This window comes from Terrapene carolina, unplaced genomic scaffold, assembly GCF_002925995.2.
Source record: "Terrapene carolina triunguis isolate 2854851 unplaced genomic scaffold, T_m_triunguis-2.0 Scaffold238, whole genome shotgun sequence".
In the NCBI taxonomy this organism is placed as follows: domain Eukaryota; kingdom Metazoa; phylum Chordata; order Testudines; family Emydidae; genus Terrapene; species Terrapene triunguis.
The window spans coordinates 249296-268512 of NW_020664589.1; the positions used below are offsets into that span (position 1 = coordinate 249296).

Below are 19217 nucleotides of genomic sequence, written 5' to 3' on the forward strand. Positions count from 1 at the left end.
TCTGTGGCAATTTCACCATTGCTCTGGCAGTGGATGGCCGGGAGATTAATTGAAGGAGGCAGCCATGTTTATATTTATATTAGGTACTTATATGGCCATATGTACCTGAGCACCTTGCATTCATCATTGTATTTAGCCTCACAGCACCCGAGTGATAGGGATGTGCCATCCTCCCCATTTCACAGCTGGGGATGAGCACAGTGAAACTAAGTGACTTGCCCAGGATCACACAGGAAGTCTGTAGTAGCTTAGGTAGGGTGACCAGATGTCCTGATTTTATAGGGACAGTCCCGATTTTTGGGTCTTTTTCTTATATAGGCTCCTATTACCCCCCACCCCCGTCCCAATTTTTCACACTTGCTGTCTGGTCATCCTAAACTCAGGGAATTGAATCCCAGCTCCCCACGTTGAAGGCGAGCTCCTGAACCTCTAGATCATCCTTCTTTCCGGGGGAAAGACTGAACTGCAATGGAAAGAGTTTCTCTCCAATGGGGAAAACAGTCAACCTTGAGCGCTGTTTGTTGTAAGTTTCGATACGTATTTAAATCTCGGTGGGTGGGGAGGAGCAGACGTAATTGACTTTTAAATTAGCTTCTTTTTGTTAACTTTGGGCCAATTGTGCAAGTCTCACTTACTCACAGGAGCAGTCCCAGCTGAACCATTGGTGTGAGTAGGGGATCACCCCTGTGCTGAGGGCCAACACCCCACTTAAACCCTCAAAATAGGATGTAAGCAGAGCATAATCCCTTGTACTGGCCTTTTGCACGTGTGTGAATTTCACCCCACTGTGAATAAAGGATGGAAACGGCAGTGCAGCTGTGGTTGCACAGATGGTGGGAGGGGCTAGCCGAGCCGGGTATGTACTTAGTATTTCAGACAGGATCATACTCAGGGCAGCTAGCCCATCCCACCGCTCACACCACCACGGCTGCACTAGTATTTTTGGAGAACTGGCTGGACCACAGCTAGTGCACGTGTGTCTGCCTGAGCTGAAGATTACACCTGCAGCTGTTGTGCAGATGCACCCTGCAGGGAACAAGGGGTGTGTTCTCGGCTCAGGCTGGCTAACCCCAGCTGGGATCCTAGACAAGTCAAGGCAGTTGCAGTTTTCAGCCAAGTTAGTGGGTCGAGTTGAAACCCAGGCTGCCTTGTAGTCTTTGACTGGGCGTTGCTGTTCCTGTTCTGTGCTGTGTGAGTAGCGATCGAGATGCCTGAGCCGGCGAAATCTGCCCTTGCATCCAAGAAGGGCTCCAAGAAAGCGGTGACTAAGACCCAGAAGAAAGGGGATAAGAAGCATCACAAGACCAGGAAGGAGAGTTACTCCATCTAAGTGTACCAGGTGCTGAAGCAGGTTTACCCTGACACCGGCATCTCTTCTAAGGCCATGGGCATCATGCAGGGCCAGCGCACCCCATTAGGCGACCTAGGCGGTCGCCTAGGATGCTACAATTTGGGGGGCGGTGACCGCGGTGGTATTTCGGCGGCGGGACCTTCCGCCGCCTCTGTGGGGGGCAGCATTTCGGGGCAGGACCTTCCGCCGCCTAGGGCGGCGGAAAATCTGGCGGCGCTCCTGGCATCATGAATTCCTTTGTCAATGACATCTTCGAGTGCATTGCTGGGGAGGCGTGGTGCATTATAACAAGCGCTCGACCCATCACCTCTCGGGACATCCAGACCGCCGTGCATCTGCTGCTGCCTGGGGAGTTGGCTAAGCACGCGGTGTCTGAAGGTACCAAGGCTGTTACCAAGTACACCAGCTCCAAGTAACCGGTCTGTGTGCTCCCCAAGAGACTTCCATTTAAAAAAACTTGTGTTGGAGCTGCAGCTGCCTGGGCTTCACTAGAATTTGAATTGAAGTTGGCTAACTTCAGTTAAGAGCACACCTTTGTTTGCAGTGAAGACAAGGCCCAAAAAACGATTCAGTGGGAATAATGGCATCGGAATCTGCCCCTCCATTTTAATTCAGTCTTTACTCAGGCAAAGCCCCATTGACTTCAATGAGAGCTTGGATTGAGGGAGGCCTACTTCCTGCAGGGCTTGTAGATGAAGACAGATAAACTGTAACTTCCACTATGCCTGGGGCTGAGCCTCTGAACTGCATAGGGAGGGAAGAGAGATTTCCCATGTAGCCATTGTCCCTCTCTCTGTATTTTAATGCCAAAGTCACAAAGAGAAACTTCCCGTCAGGGAGGAGAGCAGAAATCCAGCTAACCAGATTAGCATGATAATAATCATACCTTGCCCGTCCCTAGTGCTTTTCAACAGAGGATCTCAAGGTGCCGTGGAGGCGTTAACCTGTTCAGGCTCACAGCACCCATGTGAGGTAAGCAAGTGCAGAGTAATGGGGCTGGCCCAGCTGAGTCCTTGGCTTGCTGACACTGCTCCTCCCTGATTCTCTTTGCTAGTCTGGAGTTAGAATTAAAAGGAAGGAGGTGACGAGCAGGGAGTGGGACTTCTCTCCCTTAGCCCTCTGCCCAGGCAGGGGCGGCTCCAGTCACCAGCGCAGCAAGCCGTGAGGGCGGGAGTCAGGCGGCCTTCGGCGGCGTTTCTGCGGGAGGTCCGTCAGTCCTTCGGCGGCAATTCGGCGCGGGACCGTCAGATCACCCGCAGAAACGCCACTGAATCCGCGTGACCAGCAGACCACCCGCAGGCATGCCGCTGAAGCCCCCCGGAGGGTGAGGGCTGGTCTGCATGAGAGGAAGCAGTTCGGGGGTTCCATGGAGGTAAATAACGAATCCCCATCTGCCTATAACAGCATGCATGCCCAGACACATGAACACATGAACTCATGCATGGATGTAGACATCTGCACACACACGTGCAGTAACAAATGTACATGCATAAACATATGAGCGCATATACACCCTCTTAACTACATGTTGAAACTTACCGGGATGTTGCACTCAAAATGGACTGTGTCCTCCAGCAAAATCAGTAGGAGAGAGATTCTTTCCATCTCAGGTCAGTCTTTTCAAAGGACCACGGCTATCTCCATGGACGGAGTAAATTTCACCTTTATCTTGGAACGTTCAAGGTTAACTTTGACAGAGCCCATTCTATTGGCTTTGATCTGAGATAACTTTATTCTGAAATGTTAGTAAACAGTAATATTGAGCACCTATAAGGCAGCTAATATGTTCATGGAATGGCTGGAATTTTCCTCTAAATGATATGCCCAATGGAAGGAATAATTTCTGCTTTTCATAGGCACTGATTCCCTTCTTCAAACTCTCCTTTGCCATGCCTACAAAAAACTTGACAACTGTTAGGCAGCTGGTGTGTTATAACCATTGCCTATCATGTTAACCAACTTTGTTTCATGGTTTCCTTGTTTTCCCCCTTCCAACTGTCTGAATCCACCCGTTGACTCTTGTGTCGTACTTAGGCCTGGTCTACATTAGGAAATCAGGTCGGTATAACTATATCGCTCAAGGGAGTGAAAAATCCGCACCCCTGAGCAACGCAGTTAAACTGATCTAAAGCACAGACAGCGCTAGGCTGACAGGAGGTGGGAGGGATAGCTCAGTGGTTTGAGAATTCTCCTAGCCACTGCCAGTCAGGGAGGTGGAGTACTTAAGCCAATGGGAGAACCCCTCCCTTCAGCATAGGTACCATCTTCACTGAAGCACTACAGCAGCGTTTAAATGTAGCCAAACCCTTGGATTGGAAACTCTTTGGGGCGCGGACAGTCTTTTTGTTCTGTGTTTGTACAGCACCTAGCGTAATGGCGTGGTAAATGGTGATGAAGACAGGGCAGTCCTACAGAAGGAGCTGAATCACTAGTTAAGCTGGCCCATTCAAACACAATATGTTTTAATACAGCCAAATGCAACGTTTCACGTTTAGGAAAAAGGAATGCAGGCCACACCTACAGTATGGGGAACTGTATCTTGGAACAGGGCTGCCCAGAGGGGGGGGCAAGTGGGGCAATTGCCTCAGGCCCCGGGCGCCACAGGGGCCCCCACGAGAATATAGTATTCTATAGTATTGCAACTTTTTTTTATGGAAGGGGCCCCCGAAATTGCTTTGCCCCAGGCCCCCTGAATCCTCTGGACAGCCCTGTTTTGGAGAGCAGCAAGAACTGTATCTGGAAAGGATTTAAGGGTCGTAGTAGACACACAACTCAGCATGAGTCCTAGGGTGACAAGACAGCAAGTGTGAAAAATCGGGACGGGGGAGGGGGGTAATAGGAGCCTATAGAAGAAAAAGACCCAAAAATCAGGACTGTCCCTGTAAACTCGGGACATCTGGTCCCCTAATGAGTCCTGCGTACAATGCTGTAGCAAATGTGCGTGATCCTTGTATGGCTAAACAGGGAAGTGAGAAGATGATTTTACCACTGTATACAGAAGGGGTAAGATCAATCCTGGAATATTGTGTATGGTCCACATTTTAAAAATGATATTGAAAAATTGGAAAGGGTAAAGAAAAAAGCCACAAAAATTATACAAGGGCTGGAGACCTTATGGCAGGGGTGGGCAAACTACGGCCCGTGGGCCGGATCCGGCCCCTCAGGGCTTTGGATCCGGCCCGCGGGATTGCCCCCCATGGTGCTGCGTGCCCCGCGCCGCTCTCAGAAGCGGCCGGCACCACATCCCTGCAGCCGCCGGGTGGGGAGGCAGAGGGCTCCATGCATTGCCCTTGCCTCCAGGCACTGCCCTCTGCAGCTCCCATTGGCCGGGAATGGGGAACCGCGGCCAATGGGAGCTTTGGGGGAGGGACCTGGAGGCGCGGCAAGGGCAGCGCACACGGAGCTTCCCCCCCCCACCCCCAGGGGCCGCAGCACTTCCTGGAGCGGCACAGGGCCGGGGACAGGACAGACGTGCAGGGAGCCTGCCCTGGCCCCGGTGCGCGCCGCTGCCACCTCGGAGCCCGAACCCCTCCTGCACCCCGCACCCCAACTCCCTGCCCTAAGCCCCCTGCCTGCACCGTGCACCCCAACTCCCTGCCCTGAGCCCCTTTGTACACCTCACACCCCTCCTGCACCCCAACCCCCTGCCCTGAGCTCCCTGCTGCACCCTGCACCCCTGTGCACCCCAACCCCCTGCCCTGAGCCCCTGCTGCACCCCTCCTGCACCCCAACCCCTGCCCTGAACCCCCTCCTGCACTCCGCACCCCTCCTGCACCCAGGAGCACCGCCAGCTTTTCTGCCGCTCTAGGCAGCGGAAGGTCCTGCCCCGAAATGCCACCCCCCACAGAGGCGGCAGAAGGTCCCGCCGCCGAAATACCGCCGCGGTCGCCGCCCCCCAAATTGTAGCACCCTAGGCGACCGCCTAGGTCGCCTAATGGGTTGCGTCGGCCCTGCCTGCACCCCAGTCCTGTTCCCTGAGCCCCTTCCTGCACAGCACACCCCCTCCCACACCCCACACTCCCTCTTGCACCCCTACCCCCTGCCCCAGCCCTGCATACAATTTCCCCACCCAGATGTGGCCCTCGGCCCAAAAAGTTTGCCCACCCCTGCCTTACAGTGAGAGATGTAAAGAGCTCAATCTCTTTAGCTTATCAAGAGAGGTGAATTGATAATAGTGCATAAGGACCTTCATAGGGAGAAAATATTGGGTACTAAAGGGCTCTTTAATCTAGCTGAGAAAGGCAGAACAAAACCATTGGCTGGAAGCTGAAGCCAGACAAATTCAAATGAGAAATGAGCACAGATTTTTAACAATGGGAGTGATTAACCGCGGGAACAAACTACCAAGTGAAGTGGTGGCGTCTCCAGCTCTTGACGTCTTCAGATCAAGACTGGCTGCCTTTCTGGGAGATGCTTTAGTCCAACACAAGTTATTGGGATCAAAACGGGGTCAATGGGCGAAATTTAAAGGCCTGTGCTATCCAGGAGGTCAGACTAGATGATCTAATGGTCCCTTCTGGCTTTAAACTCTGTGAGTCTATGAATGGGGTCCTGCTCGGTGGCTGGGGTTCCTAGGTGCTATGGCAGTACAAATAATAAATGGATGGGTCAAGGATTAGCAGCGACTTCTGAGTCACAGAGAATAGCTCAATAAAGACATCGGCTTGATTTTGTTATATTTTTGGACTGTTCTTAGCACAGTGGGGTCCTAGGCCATGAATGGGGGGAAGGGATAGCTCAGTGGTTTGAGCATTGGCCTGCTAAACCCAGGGTTGTGAGTTCAATCCTTGAAGGGCCACTTGGGGATCTGGGGCAAAAATCAGTACTTGGTCCTGCTAGTGAAAGTAGGGGGCTGGACTGGATGACCTTTCAAGGTCCCTTCCAGTTCTAGGAGATGGGATATCTCCATTAATTATGGGGGGGAGGGATAGCTCAGTGGTTTGAGGATTGGCCTGTTAAACCCAGGGTTGTGAGTTCAATCCTTGAGGGGGTCATTTAGGGATCTGGGGCAAAAAATCTGTCTGGGGATTGGTCCTGGTTTGAGCAGGGGGTTGGACTAGATGACCTCCTGAGGTCCCTTCCAACCCTGATATTCTATGAGTGGTGCTATCATAAATAAATAACAACACTAGAGTGTGGTGGTCAGAAACCAGCTAAGATGTGACAGTGTGCTGAGACGAGGACAGAGAATGGTGAGGGAAATGTTATAATACCAGTATTTAAATAAATCCCTGGTGTGACTTCACCTGGAATACTCTGGTATCTGCTACTTTGTCTACAAATGCCTGCAACAGAAGTAGAAAAGATCCAGACATTAGCTGGCTTGAGGGGTGTGTGTTTTCAGATGAGGCTTCAGTTTCCGGTCATTGGTTCTTGTTATGCCTTTCTTCGCTAGATTAAAGAGCCCTGTTAGTACCCGTGAAGGTGCTTAGACAGTATAATCAAGTCACCTCTTGATCTTTTTGATATAAATCCAGGGGCCCGACTCAGCTGTAAGCTTTGGCTACCTTGGCTTTGCCTATACTAGTATTTTTCTTCTCCCACCATGGCTGTAGCTCACGTGCCTGGCTTATGACATTATGGGAGGTTCATTACACTGCACGGCTTTCTCTCCAGTGGTAATACGTTGCCTAGAAAAGATAACAGGCCGAGGAATTGTGACAGTGCCCTTCAGTCTATGAAATCCACAACGCGTGCCTGGCTCCCACAGCACACTCCAGGAACCACAAATCATCTGGAAATGGTCCTGTGATTTGCAATTGCACTAAAGATAAAGAGGAGTTGCCTCACCTTGATGTGTTCACATAACTGGCCTATGTGTATGTGCATATCAGTCATTAGGTAGCTATTTAGGGACATTTCGATAGCACTTCTCACTGAAGTCACCGGTTGCCTCACAAATTCAGCCTCACAACCTCCCTTGGCAAGGTAAGTGTTATCATCCTCAGTTTGTAGGTGGAGAAACTGAGACACACCTGGCCCAAGTCACCCAGGAAGAGACGGCGAAGGAATGGAACTTAGATCTGATTCAGAAGAAAACTCCTGTGCTTTAATCATTACACCTTCCCCCGTACAGATAGCTCTATTATATACTAATAATATTTTGCACTTACTGCTGGTCTTTGCATATGTACATTGGTATCCTCATTTTATTTCATAAATACAGCTACTCTTTGCTCCCCACATAGAGGCTGGTGTCTTTGGTCCCTAAGCAGAACAGATGCGGTTATTTGTTTTTTAACCTGGGATTTTGACAACAGTTACATTTTTCCAGGAAAAATTTCATATTCCTCAACACTTTTAGATTTTTGATGAACTTTCCAAATGAAAAATTTGTTTTAAAATTGTAGGGAGAATCTCGCTTCATCGTACTTTTAAACTGTATCTTTTTTCAGCAGAAAAAAAGAGGGGAAGGGAGGGATTTTTAAAAAGTAAGAGAAAGTGGGACTACACCTCCCCGCCCACAAAAACATTTCAGAACAATTTTTTTTTAAAACTAAAATTTTTGTTTAGACATTTTTGTCAAAAAAATTCTGTAAACATTCAAATTAAACAAAAATACTTTAATTAAAATGTTAATATAACATTCTTTTTTCCCACCAACTCTAGTTGTGATTTTCATTCCTCATGCTTCTTTATGTGCTGTTAGATAAGAATTGTACTTTCAGTGCATACATGTAGCTGCAGATGAGCAGACAATTAGGTATGTAAATAGCCTATGAGTACATACCCCATAGGCAGAACATAATCAACCAAGAGATGAGGAGTAGGGAATGGTGAGTGAGTTGGCATTCAAGTGGTAAGACATTGGGTCCATATAGTTATGTCATGTAAATTGCTAAGCAAACTGCAACCATGGATCCTTGTAGCTCCTGGCAAAAGAGTCAATTCTGAGGTTTCATAACCATCCATATTAGAAAAATACTCATTATCCAGAAAGAGATATAAAATTTACAGCTTGCAGTTGTATTACAGCATAGGGAGCATACCTAGTGGATAGACCAGCGAATAGGGTGCTTATGTTCTATTCCTGGCTCCGCTACTTATTCACACTTTGGCCTTGGGCATGTCATTTCACTTTTCGGTGCCAGTTTCCCTTGTGTAAAGTGGGGATAATAATGATATCAGATTGGAGGGAGGTCTCAAGTGGGATTCCATAGGGATGTGTTCTGGGTCCGGTGTTGTTTAACATCTTTATTAATGACCTGAATGTAGGAATAGAGAGCATCCGGATCAAGTTTGCAGATGACACAAAGCTGTGTGAGTTGCCAATACTTTGGAGGGTAGAACTAAAATTCAGAGCGTGACACATTGGAGAACTGGGCTATAGACCACAAAATGAAATTAATCAAAGACAAATGTAAGGTGCTACACTTAAGGAAGAAAACCCAAATGGACACAAATACAGAATGGGGAATAACTGGCTTGGTGACAGCACTGCTGAGAAGAATCTGGGAGTTGTGGTGGATCACAACCTCAACATGAATCAGCAATACGATGCTGTTGCAAAAAAATGCAAATGCAATTTTAGGTTCCATTAACAGAGGCATAGCATGCAAGTCAGGGGAAGTGATAGTACCTCTCTACTCAGCGCTGGTTAAGCCTCAGCTGGAGTACTGTGTCCAGATTTGTTCACCAATGTATAGAAAGGATGTAGAGAAACTGGAAAGGATCCTGAGGGAGCGACAAAGATGATGAAAGGGATGGACTCTTTAATTTGGAAAAGAGGAGATTAAGGGAGGACCCGATAGCAGTCTTCAGATATTTGAAGGCTGCCATAAAAAAGTTGAAGAAAAGTTGTTCTCTCTTGCCACAGAGGGCAGGAGAAACGGCAATTGGTTCAAACTACACCACGGCAGATCTAGATTAAATCTCAGGAAAAACTTCCTAACTGTAAGAACAGAAGGACAATGGCACAGACTGCCTAGGGAGGTTGTGGGAGCTCCTTCACTGGAAATTTTCATAAGGAGGCTGGAGAGCCACCTGTCTTGGATGGTTTAGATGCAAATCCTGTCTCTTGGCGCTAGATGACCTTTGCTCCCTTATAGCCCTATAATTCTATGCCTACTGACTTCAGAGAGTTGTGGTGAAGTTTAATTATTAGCACTGGTAAAGTACCTTGGATGAAAGCCACTAGGGATGGGATCATTAGTGGGACAGAGCACTCCCACTTTTGCTACTACAGTACTAGCGGGACTGTACCAATGCTAGTGCAATGGCAGGAGACTTTAAGAAAAGTGCTAACAGAGCCCAGGCCTTAATCACCAGTGTGAATCCAGCCAGGTTGGTGGTAACCAACAGCTGTTCCCTTTCCCAGCTAATGGCTGCTAAGGGGTCCGGGTAAAATTAATTGGAATTTCAAGTCCATTTCTACTGGATAGCCATTCTCATCACAGGAACTACCATCAGGACTGACAGTTCTTGCCCCCCTCTTTACTGGCAGTCTCATCATAGAGAGACCCAGGGCAGAATAATTGGTCATATCAGCTGGAGTCTCTTAAAAATCTGAGTTGAGAAATGGAGCAGCGTGGCGGGAAGTTAAAGGGCTGCTGTCAATACTATCCCTGTTCTGTGGATAAACAGGGCTTATTAATTCTTCCAGTGTGCACAACCTGCCTGTCCTCACCCAGGCCTGAGTCTCCAGGAGAAGCCTTTCAGCAGCACTAAAGTCACACCAGTTCATTGCTAAATAAATGGTATTTTGACTGTATTGACTTGCTCAGCACATACAACAGGGATGGAGACACAGCAGGATAGGGAGGGAGGGCGGTAGATGGTTCTGAGGACAGAGCAGTCTCACAACCTGGCACCTCGGGTGCAAGGTGCGGCCCACCCCTCACTAGTTGAGGAAGGCTGGATTCTTCATAATCCTCCCCACTAGTCGGATACTGCCTGCACTGCAAGGGAATAAAGGACCGATGGCTCTTATCTTCAAGAGGCACCTGCCCACCCTGTTTCCCCTTTCCTTACGATTCAGGGTAGGAAGTGGTGCATTTGGAGCACAGTCCCTTTGCCCCTAGCCGCTGCAGGCGATTGGGTTTATCTCCCTGAGACAGGCGGGCAGTTGGACAGAGAGAGACAGGTCGTTTTTGCTGATACAGACTAACAGGGCCACCACTCTGAAACAAACAGAGCCCTGCTTGGAAACAGGCTTTCTCCCTGGCTGGATCCAGATCTCCGGGCATCAGACCAGGAGGCAGGGGTCCCTCCCCCGCTAGCTGCAGGGTGCGGGATGGGGCGCGCCGGGGCGGGACACCCCGTTTGGGGCCACACCTCCTAGGCATCCCCCGCCGCGGCTGCCGGCCCGGGGGAGGGCGGTGCTGGCCCTTTAAGAGGCAGGGACATCCCCGGCCCGGCGCGTCACTAGCAGCAGGTAGAGCCGCCCCTGCTCCGGCCAGGGAAGAAGCAGCCGCCGCCGCCCGGAGCCCTGCGGGGAGCAGCAGCGGGGCCCGGCCATGGGGAAGCTGCAGCTGTTCGAGATCCACCTGAGCGAGAGCCGGGTCGTCTACAGCCCCGGGGAGCCGCTGGCCGGCACCGTCACCGTGCGCCTCTCCGGGAGCCTGCCGTACCGCGGTGAGCCCTCATGGCCGGGCTGCGAGCTTCCCCGCCGCAGTGCCACCCCCCCCCCCCCGCGCCCCCCCCCCCCCCCCCCTCCCCCCCCCCCCCCGCGCGCTTCCCTGCCGCAGTGCCATTCCGCTCTCCTCGCCCATTGCATTTCCGGGTGTAGGGCCCCCGCTCCCCAGGGCTGTGAGATTCCCGGCCGCAGCGCCTGCTGGCTTTACCTCCCCATTTGCTGGCTTCCCCTTGTCCTCCTGGTCCATCTGCCCCTGAACTTAGAGGTTGAGTTCAGTATGACCATATTGAGCCCCATGTGACCCCCCCACTCCCTCCACTCCCCCCACACCCATACTACCTTTGTACTGGGAGTTTCATTATTTGGGAGTTTCAAGAGACTGGTTTTCATGGAGTTCTGTTATGCAGAGGACTGGCGGAGGGGGGGCAGCTTTTTGGACCATCCAGCCCCTCTCCTTGCTAGTAGGGCTTGGATTACATTGTCTGTTGTTTCGTTTCTACCTCCTGTGGGCTTCAGCAGGAGTGTGACTAATATTTCGCCACCTTCCCCCATCCTCTGCTCCATTCTCCCTCCTCCCCTTCCCTTTCAGGGGGGGGGTGGGGATGGGGGAGTTTCTTCCTTGGATCATGGGCAGCAGGAACAAAACTTTCTCTGCGCAGGGTCTGTGCATGCGGGGGCGGAATAGCCTTGGTAACAGACTGTGTTTAAGCCTAGTGGGTACTAGCAGGCTTCTGGCAACTGTCTCCCTGTCCAGGGTAACTGTGGGTTTCTCCTCTACCTGTTTCAGGTGTGAGAGCCATCTGGTCAAAGCAAATGTGTGTGCGTGTGTGCGTGTGTGCGTGTGTGCGTGCGCTGCGCTCCCCCCAACCCCGGTTTGGGGAGCAGTTGCTTAGAATTGCTCAAATTCCGTTGTTGCGGGCATGGCTCTGACAACAGTGTTGATTTTATGCGGCAGGCCCTCAGATGCTATGGTGATGGGTGGCGGTGTAAAACCCTAAAACAGACCCGGGGTGTTGACCTAAAGCTCAGCTGTGAGTCTGAACTTCCCCATAAAGTTTGGGGCATTGCCGGGGTTTGGAACATAGGACTTGTCAGATGGGTTCAGCTCCGGGATCCATCTACTCCAGGACCCTGTCTTCAACACTGGTTCCCACAGTAAACTAATGTGGGATAAACTGCCCTTCCACCCATTTCCTGCCCCTCCTCACTAGATCTCTTCCGTATAGTTTTAAGATCTGAAGTGTGAAGTTTCTAGTTTGTCCCAGCTTGTGTGAATAGGACTGAAGTGAGTTAAAAGTCCACAGCCATACCTAAGTCACCTTTAGCTGGGTTGGAGCATGTGTTATGTGCTTGGTCCTAACTCGGTATGACTGTGTTTAGAGGCCAAACCATAGTGGAGGATATTTGAAACACAAGCAAGTGTAAGGGTTAAACTCAGCTGTCACTGTAGTGTGTGTTTGGGGAGGGAGGGCCATATAGATACTTGCCCTAAAATCTGAATTCTCAACACCTCATGTTAAATGAACTGCTTTTGATTTATTTATGTTAAGACCCTGTTTCTGATATGGAAGGTGCTCAGAGAGAACTGTTTGAAGAGTGTCTTGGTGCCTCTCTTTTTATAGAATTATTGACTGTAAAGGACCAGTTCAGGGGAGTGGGGAAAGATTGTGTATACTTGTGTACCTTGCAGAGAATGTTCTCTCCCCCCCCCCAAAATCCCCCCCCCCCCCCCCAAAAAAAAACCAACCAACAAAAAAACCCCACCCTATACCGCTTGATTCACAGAAGTGCCAGCAATATGCTGACACAGCTCTGACTCCAATGCTTACCCAAACATGAGGTCAAAGAGAGATGACCACCTGAGTAGCTTGGCGGCAAAGCCCAGCAGAGCTGGGTCCAGGTGATCATCTGACGCTTCCATTTCTCACACTGTTCAGTCTATGTGGCTCCCAAGTTGTGATGTGATGGTGAGAAGCCGCTCCTTGGTGAAGGGCTCGTGCTCCAGAGTGCGGTTGAAAGTGGGATTTCTACATCTTCCCTTGGGTCCAGTTGGACTGTGACTAATGAAAATGGCAAGCGGGACTGCTGCTATCTGGGGACCGCTGATGTGGTGGCTTAGGAGAGGGAGAACGGGGGCTTTCTCAGACAGTGGGGATGGGAGGGTAAGGGGACTGAGGAGCTAGGCTGTATGGTGTCTGTGCCAGGCACTCTGGCTGTAGTCGAGGAAGAGCACTGCGGCACCTCCTTGTTAGCAAATCTGACCATTGCGAAACTTTTCATAGCAGAGTAGGTGAATCCTGTGGTGTTTTAGTTCACTGGAATTCTGCCAGTTGTGAAACCCTGACTTAGACTGGAATCTTCCTCTGAAAACTTCCAAACTCTAAGGCCTGGTCTATCCTAGGGGGAAATCTTCTAAAACTGTTTTAAAAAGAATTAAACCCCTTCCCATCATTGCTAATGCTAGTTCAGCTCTACCAGTGTTGGCCGTATTGGGGACCCTAGCCCTGCAGACACCCATGGAACTGACCTGCTAGTGATGGAAAGTTAGCTTACAGAATTTCCTTAGCGTAAACAGGGCTTCACTGTATAAACAAGGGATGGTTAATGGGATGGGGGTGGTTGGGGCTAGAACCAAGATCCTCTATCTCAGCTCTGCCCCAGGCTTCCTGTGTGACTTTTAGGGCAAGCCACTTTTGTCTGTACCTGTTTCTCCTCCTTTTTTTGTAAAATAGATATTAGCTTCTTCCCTGTCTTCATTATTGCTTGCAAAGTGCTTTGATAGCCCTGGTGCTTCAGAAATGCAAATTATTTCCTGCTTCCCCTAAGGCTGAGTCTCTCCCTCCTCCATCTTCTGCTCTCCTTGCCTCTGTCTCTGATTCTTGGGACTGTTTCCAAGTATTTAGATTTAGTCCTTCTGGGCCAGGACCTTGTTCTGTTGACCTTGTCTGGAAAGCACAGTTGTTGTAGAAGCAAGTATGCCTGTCTTGATTTAAAACACCTCTCCCATTGGACATTGGTCTTTCTGGCTTCTGAAAGCTATTGTACAGAACTTGTTAGAGGCTCAGTGAGGGTGGTGTTTTACACCCATTCTCCTTAGGAAATGCTATGTACCTCTTTCAGCATGAGACTTCTAATGCAGTAGTCACTGATTTCTCTCTCCTTCTCCCCCTCCCCGTACCTATGGACTGACTTCTCTCTTTCCGAGAACCTGTTCCCAATAATAGGGCAGAGAGCTGTAGTATCACAGGATTCTGTTGAGCTAGTCCAACTAGCCCTGATGCATTATTGGCCAGCTGTGAGGTAACTATGGTTACAGTAGGCTACTGACTGCTGTTTGCATGTGGGGCAGCCATAGGCCATTAGATTTTCTGGAGAGTGTCTCTTCTCCCCCTCTTCCCCCCCCCCCCCACTTTTCTCACTTTGCCTTCAGTTACGGTTTTCTTTAACCCCATCGACCGCTCAAGATCTGTTGTATGAGCCCTTTTTTTCCCCCTTCATTTTGGAAAAGTTCCCCCCCTCCCCTGCTGTAGCGACCTATGTGGATTTGAGCCTAGGAAATTTTGGAGTCTTGTATAAGCTTTAGCAACAAAGATAGGAAGACTTTTTCAGCAGCCCCTGGCCTTTCAGTACTCGGGTAGTGTTTAGTAACACGCTGGTGAGCCGTGGGCTGTAATGGGACCTGAGCAGGGTTTTTGTAAAACTTGTTGGGAAGTGCTAGCTGATGACGGCTGCTAGACAAGTTTTATTTTTAATTGCATGCAGGGATGGCCTTCGGCATAAGCATCTGCTCTAGGCAGAGGAGTCCTGGTTGACTCAGCAGCTCACGGAGCAGTCTTCTCTCCCCTCTGGCTGTGGCACTGCAGAGGGAGACAGTCGGTGGCCCAGTTTCCCTATGACAGCTTGAGTGAGCCCTTGCAAATCTGCACGTCTGGCTCTGCTCTCCGGGGCAGGAGTCTGCATATTTTTAGACTCCAGGATTTGGTGTGATACCATCCCCTGGCTGGAGTCTGAATGTGTCCAAATGGGAAGCCTGCATGAAGGGCCAGTGGCAGCTGCCTGCAAAACGCAGGCTGTCTGATTAATTCCTATACATCCTCCCTAGTGACTTGGCTAATATCTCATTTATTGCGCTTGTGGGCGACTAGTATCTCAACAAGTCTAAGCAGCTGAGTTGGGGGGTTGTAGTTTGCCCCCTGAGGTTTACAGCTTCTTCTGTTTGCTCTCTCTGGCTAACGGCAATAAGGTTGGTGTATGCCCACTGTAGGAAGGGGACTTCTCAATGGGCTGCTGCCGGGGGGGGCATCCAGTTAGTTGTGGTGGTGTGTCTAGGAGCCCTAGTCAAAGGCTGAGATCCCACCATCTTTGCCCCCAAAAATACACCAACATGAGGCTACTTCATGTTATGGCTCATATTGTCTGGCTCTCAGATGCTGTGTCTGATGCCACAATCGGCCAGCACAGAAGTATCTTGGTCATTCTGCCTTGCCCAACATATTGGAAACCTCAAGCCTTTCCTTTGAAAGGACTCTGATACCAACACACCTGCACCTTTAAGATCAAAACACACTTCTCTGATCTGCACAACTTTCGGTCATAACTAGAGAGATTTGTGTTTAGCCAGAGGTCTCCCTTAAGGAATGTCCCGCAATGAAGTCATAAATACTAACTCTGCCCTGCTAAAGAACAGGAAGCTGCCATCTTGACAACTGGAGACTGAGTCAAATTGGAAGACTCAACTTCAGAGTTGTAAGGAAAACACTACAACGGTGTTACTTTTATTTATTTATTTATTTTATTTTATTTTTTTATTTAACCACTTGCTTCCTCTGTGGAGGTGCTTTTTTTAACCTTTCAACAACTTTAAAGCTTCTGATTTCCAGTGGTAACGCAGATTGTTTCAGTTCTGCTTTTCTTTTATCAAACTGAGCTCCTCCTGGAAAATATTGTTAAAAGAACGGCCCTGACTCCCACACCACCACCAGTGACAGACCAAGAATGAAGAGACTAAAAGTGTGCTTCTAAAAGCAGCTCTGAAAATTCCTCTGTTCCACACACACTTATTTAGCAGTCCAGATTAATATAGTAATTAGTATAGTGAGACTTTTATACCTTAACATTTCAAATACACACACATTTTAGGTCTGATGTATACCTTTTTTAAAACATGCTAACTCTTTATCCAGGTACTAAAATACTGGCAGTGATGGGGCTATCTGATTACCCCCTGCATATTTATCCTTATTATAGGTATTATAGCCCCATTCGATAGATAGCAAAACTGAGGCACAGAAATCCAGGTCACAGAGGAAATTGATAGTAGAGCTGAGAATTGAAACCATGTCATTCAATGCCAATGCTAGAACACCATAGAATATCCGGGTTGGAAGGGACCTCTGGAGGTCATCTAGTCCAACCCCCTACTCAAAGCAGGACCCAATCCCCGAGACCATCTTTCTTCTCCTGGCTTGTCTAGATTAGGAAAGGATGGTGGGGTTAGCTAACTTAACTTGCACCCATGCTAGGGAAAAAACTTGTGGCTAAGTCACAGGTGGTTATTTCTATCTTCCATTTATCTGACCAAGATCCCCATGGGGGTGAGCTGAAGGTCCAGCTGGGCCAGCTAAATGGAAGTGAAAGTTATTAACCTGAATCCACACTAGGGAGCAGGTCCTGGCTGGCTATGCTGAACATGGTAAAATGATCTTGAAAAGATGGCATCTGAAGCAGTGCCTATCTAAGACAGGGTCCCACTGATGCAAATGGTCAGTAACTCCAGTAAGAGTGGATTTGGAATATGTACAGATGACTACATAGCTCCTGGGTCACCCCAAATAGCGCTTCTATAAAACCGTTCTGGATGGGACAGTCAAGCAGTGGGTCCTTTTTTGCGAAATGCAGGTCAGGGACGGAGCAAACATGTTTACTGTCTAGAAGTGTGCAAGTGTCCTGTTCAGAGGGAGTATCCAAGCATTCTTGTCCCTCCTTCACCCCTGGACCCCCTCCCCCATGCATTCAAAACCCAGCTAGCTATTCAAACTACCCTGGTATTTCTTTGCTGACCTAACACTCACCGCTGCATGTTCCTGTACATCAATGCAATGAACAGTGTAATTCTGTGTCCGTCTATCAGGCTGACTGTTTACTACTTCCCAGTTTCAGAATCCAATTCCGCTACATGTGGGAGGAGAGAACCTTAGCTCTGTGGCGGAGTCTGTCTGCTGAGACATGGAGCAAAAGGGGATTTCTGCCTCTCTGGCTAGTTCACTGGTGGATCAGAAATGCCATGTAAATAATTATTCTCAAGACTGTGCCGTATGACTTGGTCTGTGGTGCACTCCTTTCGCCCTCCCCTCCCCCAGCCTCGCCTGTGGGCAAAGCTTTGCTGTTCAATTCCTCTTTGCTGATGGAAACATGAGACCAGGAGCCATCTGTGGTGTTTGGTGCATCGTTGGGCAGGTGGAATGTAGACCTGAGAGCTAGTGGCCAGCATCTGATATGCTGCCAAATGTGGCAAAGGGGCACTGGGGCATGACCGTTCCAGGAGAATAAGCAAATAAGAGTGGGCAGTACTGTTGCTTTGCAGCATAAAAGTCTGTTGCTAAGCAGGGGAGTGGATTTAGTGGCTCCCTTGCTTGAAGGAGTAACTTTTCTTACTGTTGACTACCACTTGAAAATTCATATCCTTTAATGGAGAGGGAGGCTGAGTTCATATTGGATCCCAAGGTCCCCCTGATCTAGGGAATGTTCTGCTCTAGGGGTCAGTCTGTTTATTCATGTTTACTTTTCCATGGTGGTGGGGAAGACGTGGAAGTGGGTGGTTGGTGTATTGTTGTGTAACCTCTCTGACAGAGAGACATCTAAAGTATTTTGCAGGGAGTTGGGGGATCAACCATTTTTTGGTAGGCAGTGATGTTGGCTCTCGTAGGTTCCATGAGAACAGGTGTGATTTGGGGAGGGTTGTTGGAGTGAAGGTGGGGAGAAAGGGGAGCAGAGGATGTGGAAGAGGGCTATCGTAAAGGGGAAGGTGCAGAATGGATCCGATCAATGATCGAAAGAAGGAGGCTGAGGGTGAAGAAACAGAGACCAGAAAACGCGTGGAAAGAAGTGGCAACTGGGCTCTTGGTGTTAGAGCTCGGTGTTTAAGTCTTTTATTTAATTGTTTATTAAACTTGGAGGGCAAGATACTCAAAAGTTGCTGTGCACCCACTGAGAATGGGGAAGAATCAATCCCCCGCTGTTTTCAGTTGTAATCTTTTTTTTTTTTTTTTTAATGCAAATCTATGTCCGTGTCAGGCCATTCCATGACCTCTCGCCCTGTTACAGGATTGCTGTGAAAGATAATCATCTCTTTCCTGTGGCTTCTCTAACTTCTTTTGTGTGGAAGTGAAAAGTGCTTGGAGAAGAAATGTACAAAGGATGTAACTGCCTCCAGTTAGCAGATTTGTGTATGTATGATGTGCTCTTCTCCCATTTCCTATTTCTTTCTGGGATCTGAAAGCAGAGATGAACTGATGCCTGACCACAAAGATGCTCTTCACAGGCTGACAAAATCCTGAATTTCCTTTGCCCACTTAAAAATAGATGACACTCCAGTGTCTGGTGTGATTTGACTTTTGCTGGGTGTCTTTAAAACTTGCAATATAAAGGCCTGCCACCAGAATTGACAGGTTTTACTCTAATGGTATGGGGGATATTTGTAACTAGTTCTTGGATCGATACAATCGTGTCTGGGACCAAATACTGCCCTTGGATATCTGCATGCAACCCCTACTGGAGTCAGATGTACATGAGTGGAATTGTAGGGCCTGATGGAAGCCCTATAATATAATGCCTGTGGAGGTGTAAGTCTTTTAGAAAGCTGGATGGCTGCAGAGGAGGGATGCTGTGAGTATCCCAGTGCAGGAAGGGATGTCTTTTGATAAGAATTTGGGGGTGAGGGGGTCATAAATTAGCTGTAGATTGCCACTTCCAGGCAATCTGTAATTGACTTTCAGCTCAGAATAAAACCTTGAGCTTCTCTGATAACAAAATGCTTGTTATGGATATATCCACATTGAGTCATACGCTTAAATTGTGTAGGTGAACAAATACATTGTCTCAACCTTTCACCACCTCCTTGCCAAAATAGGCGCAGGTTATGTCCTTGTTCCCCATCTTCCCTGCCCCAGTGACTCAAGTCAGACCCTGCTCACTAATGGGAATAGAGTCTGAAGAGGGAAGTTCAGCTCCATATGTTCTTTAAGGCTGGCTCTGCACTACAGGCTTCTGCTGGCACAGCTTGGTCCGTCAGAA

At 49.0% G+C, this 19217-nt stretch overlaps 1 protein-coding gene and 1 pseudogene across 1 annotated transcript in view; both read left to right on the forward strand.

Annotated features, from left to right (window-relative positions):
* The first annotated feature begins 1207 nt into the window (after positions 1–1207).
* On the forward strand, positions 1208–1767 carry LOC112122553 (annotated as a pseudogene).
* An 8960-nt stretch (positions 1768–10727) lies between these two features.
* Positions 10728–19217, forward strand: part of ARRDC1 (arrestin domain containing 1) — a 69192-nt gene continuing 60702 nt past the window's right edge. The window contains exon 1 of the mRNA XM_024206831.3: positions 10728–10924. Within this exon, the coding sequence (XP_024062599.1) occupies positions 10807–10924 (118 nt within the window). The 5' untranslated portion in view covers positions 10728–10806. The remainder of the gene's footprint in view (positions 10925–19217) is intronic.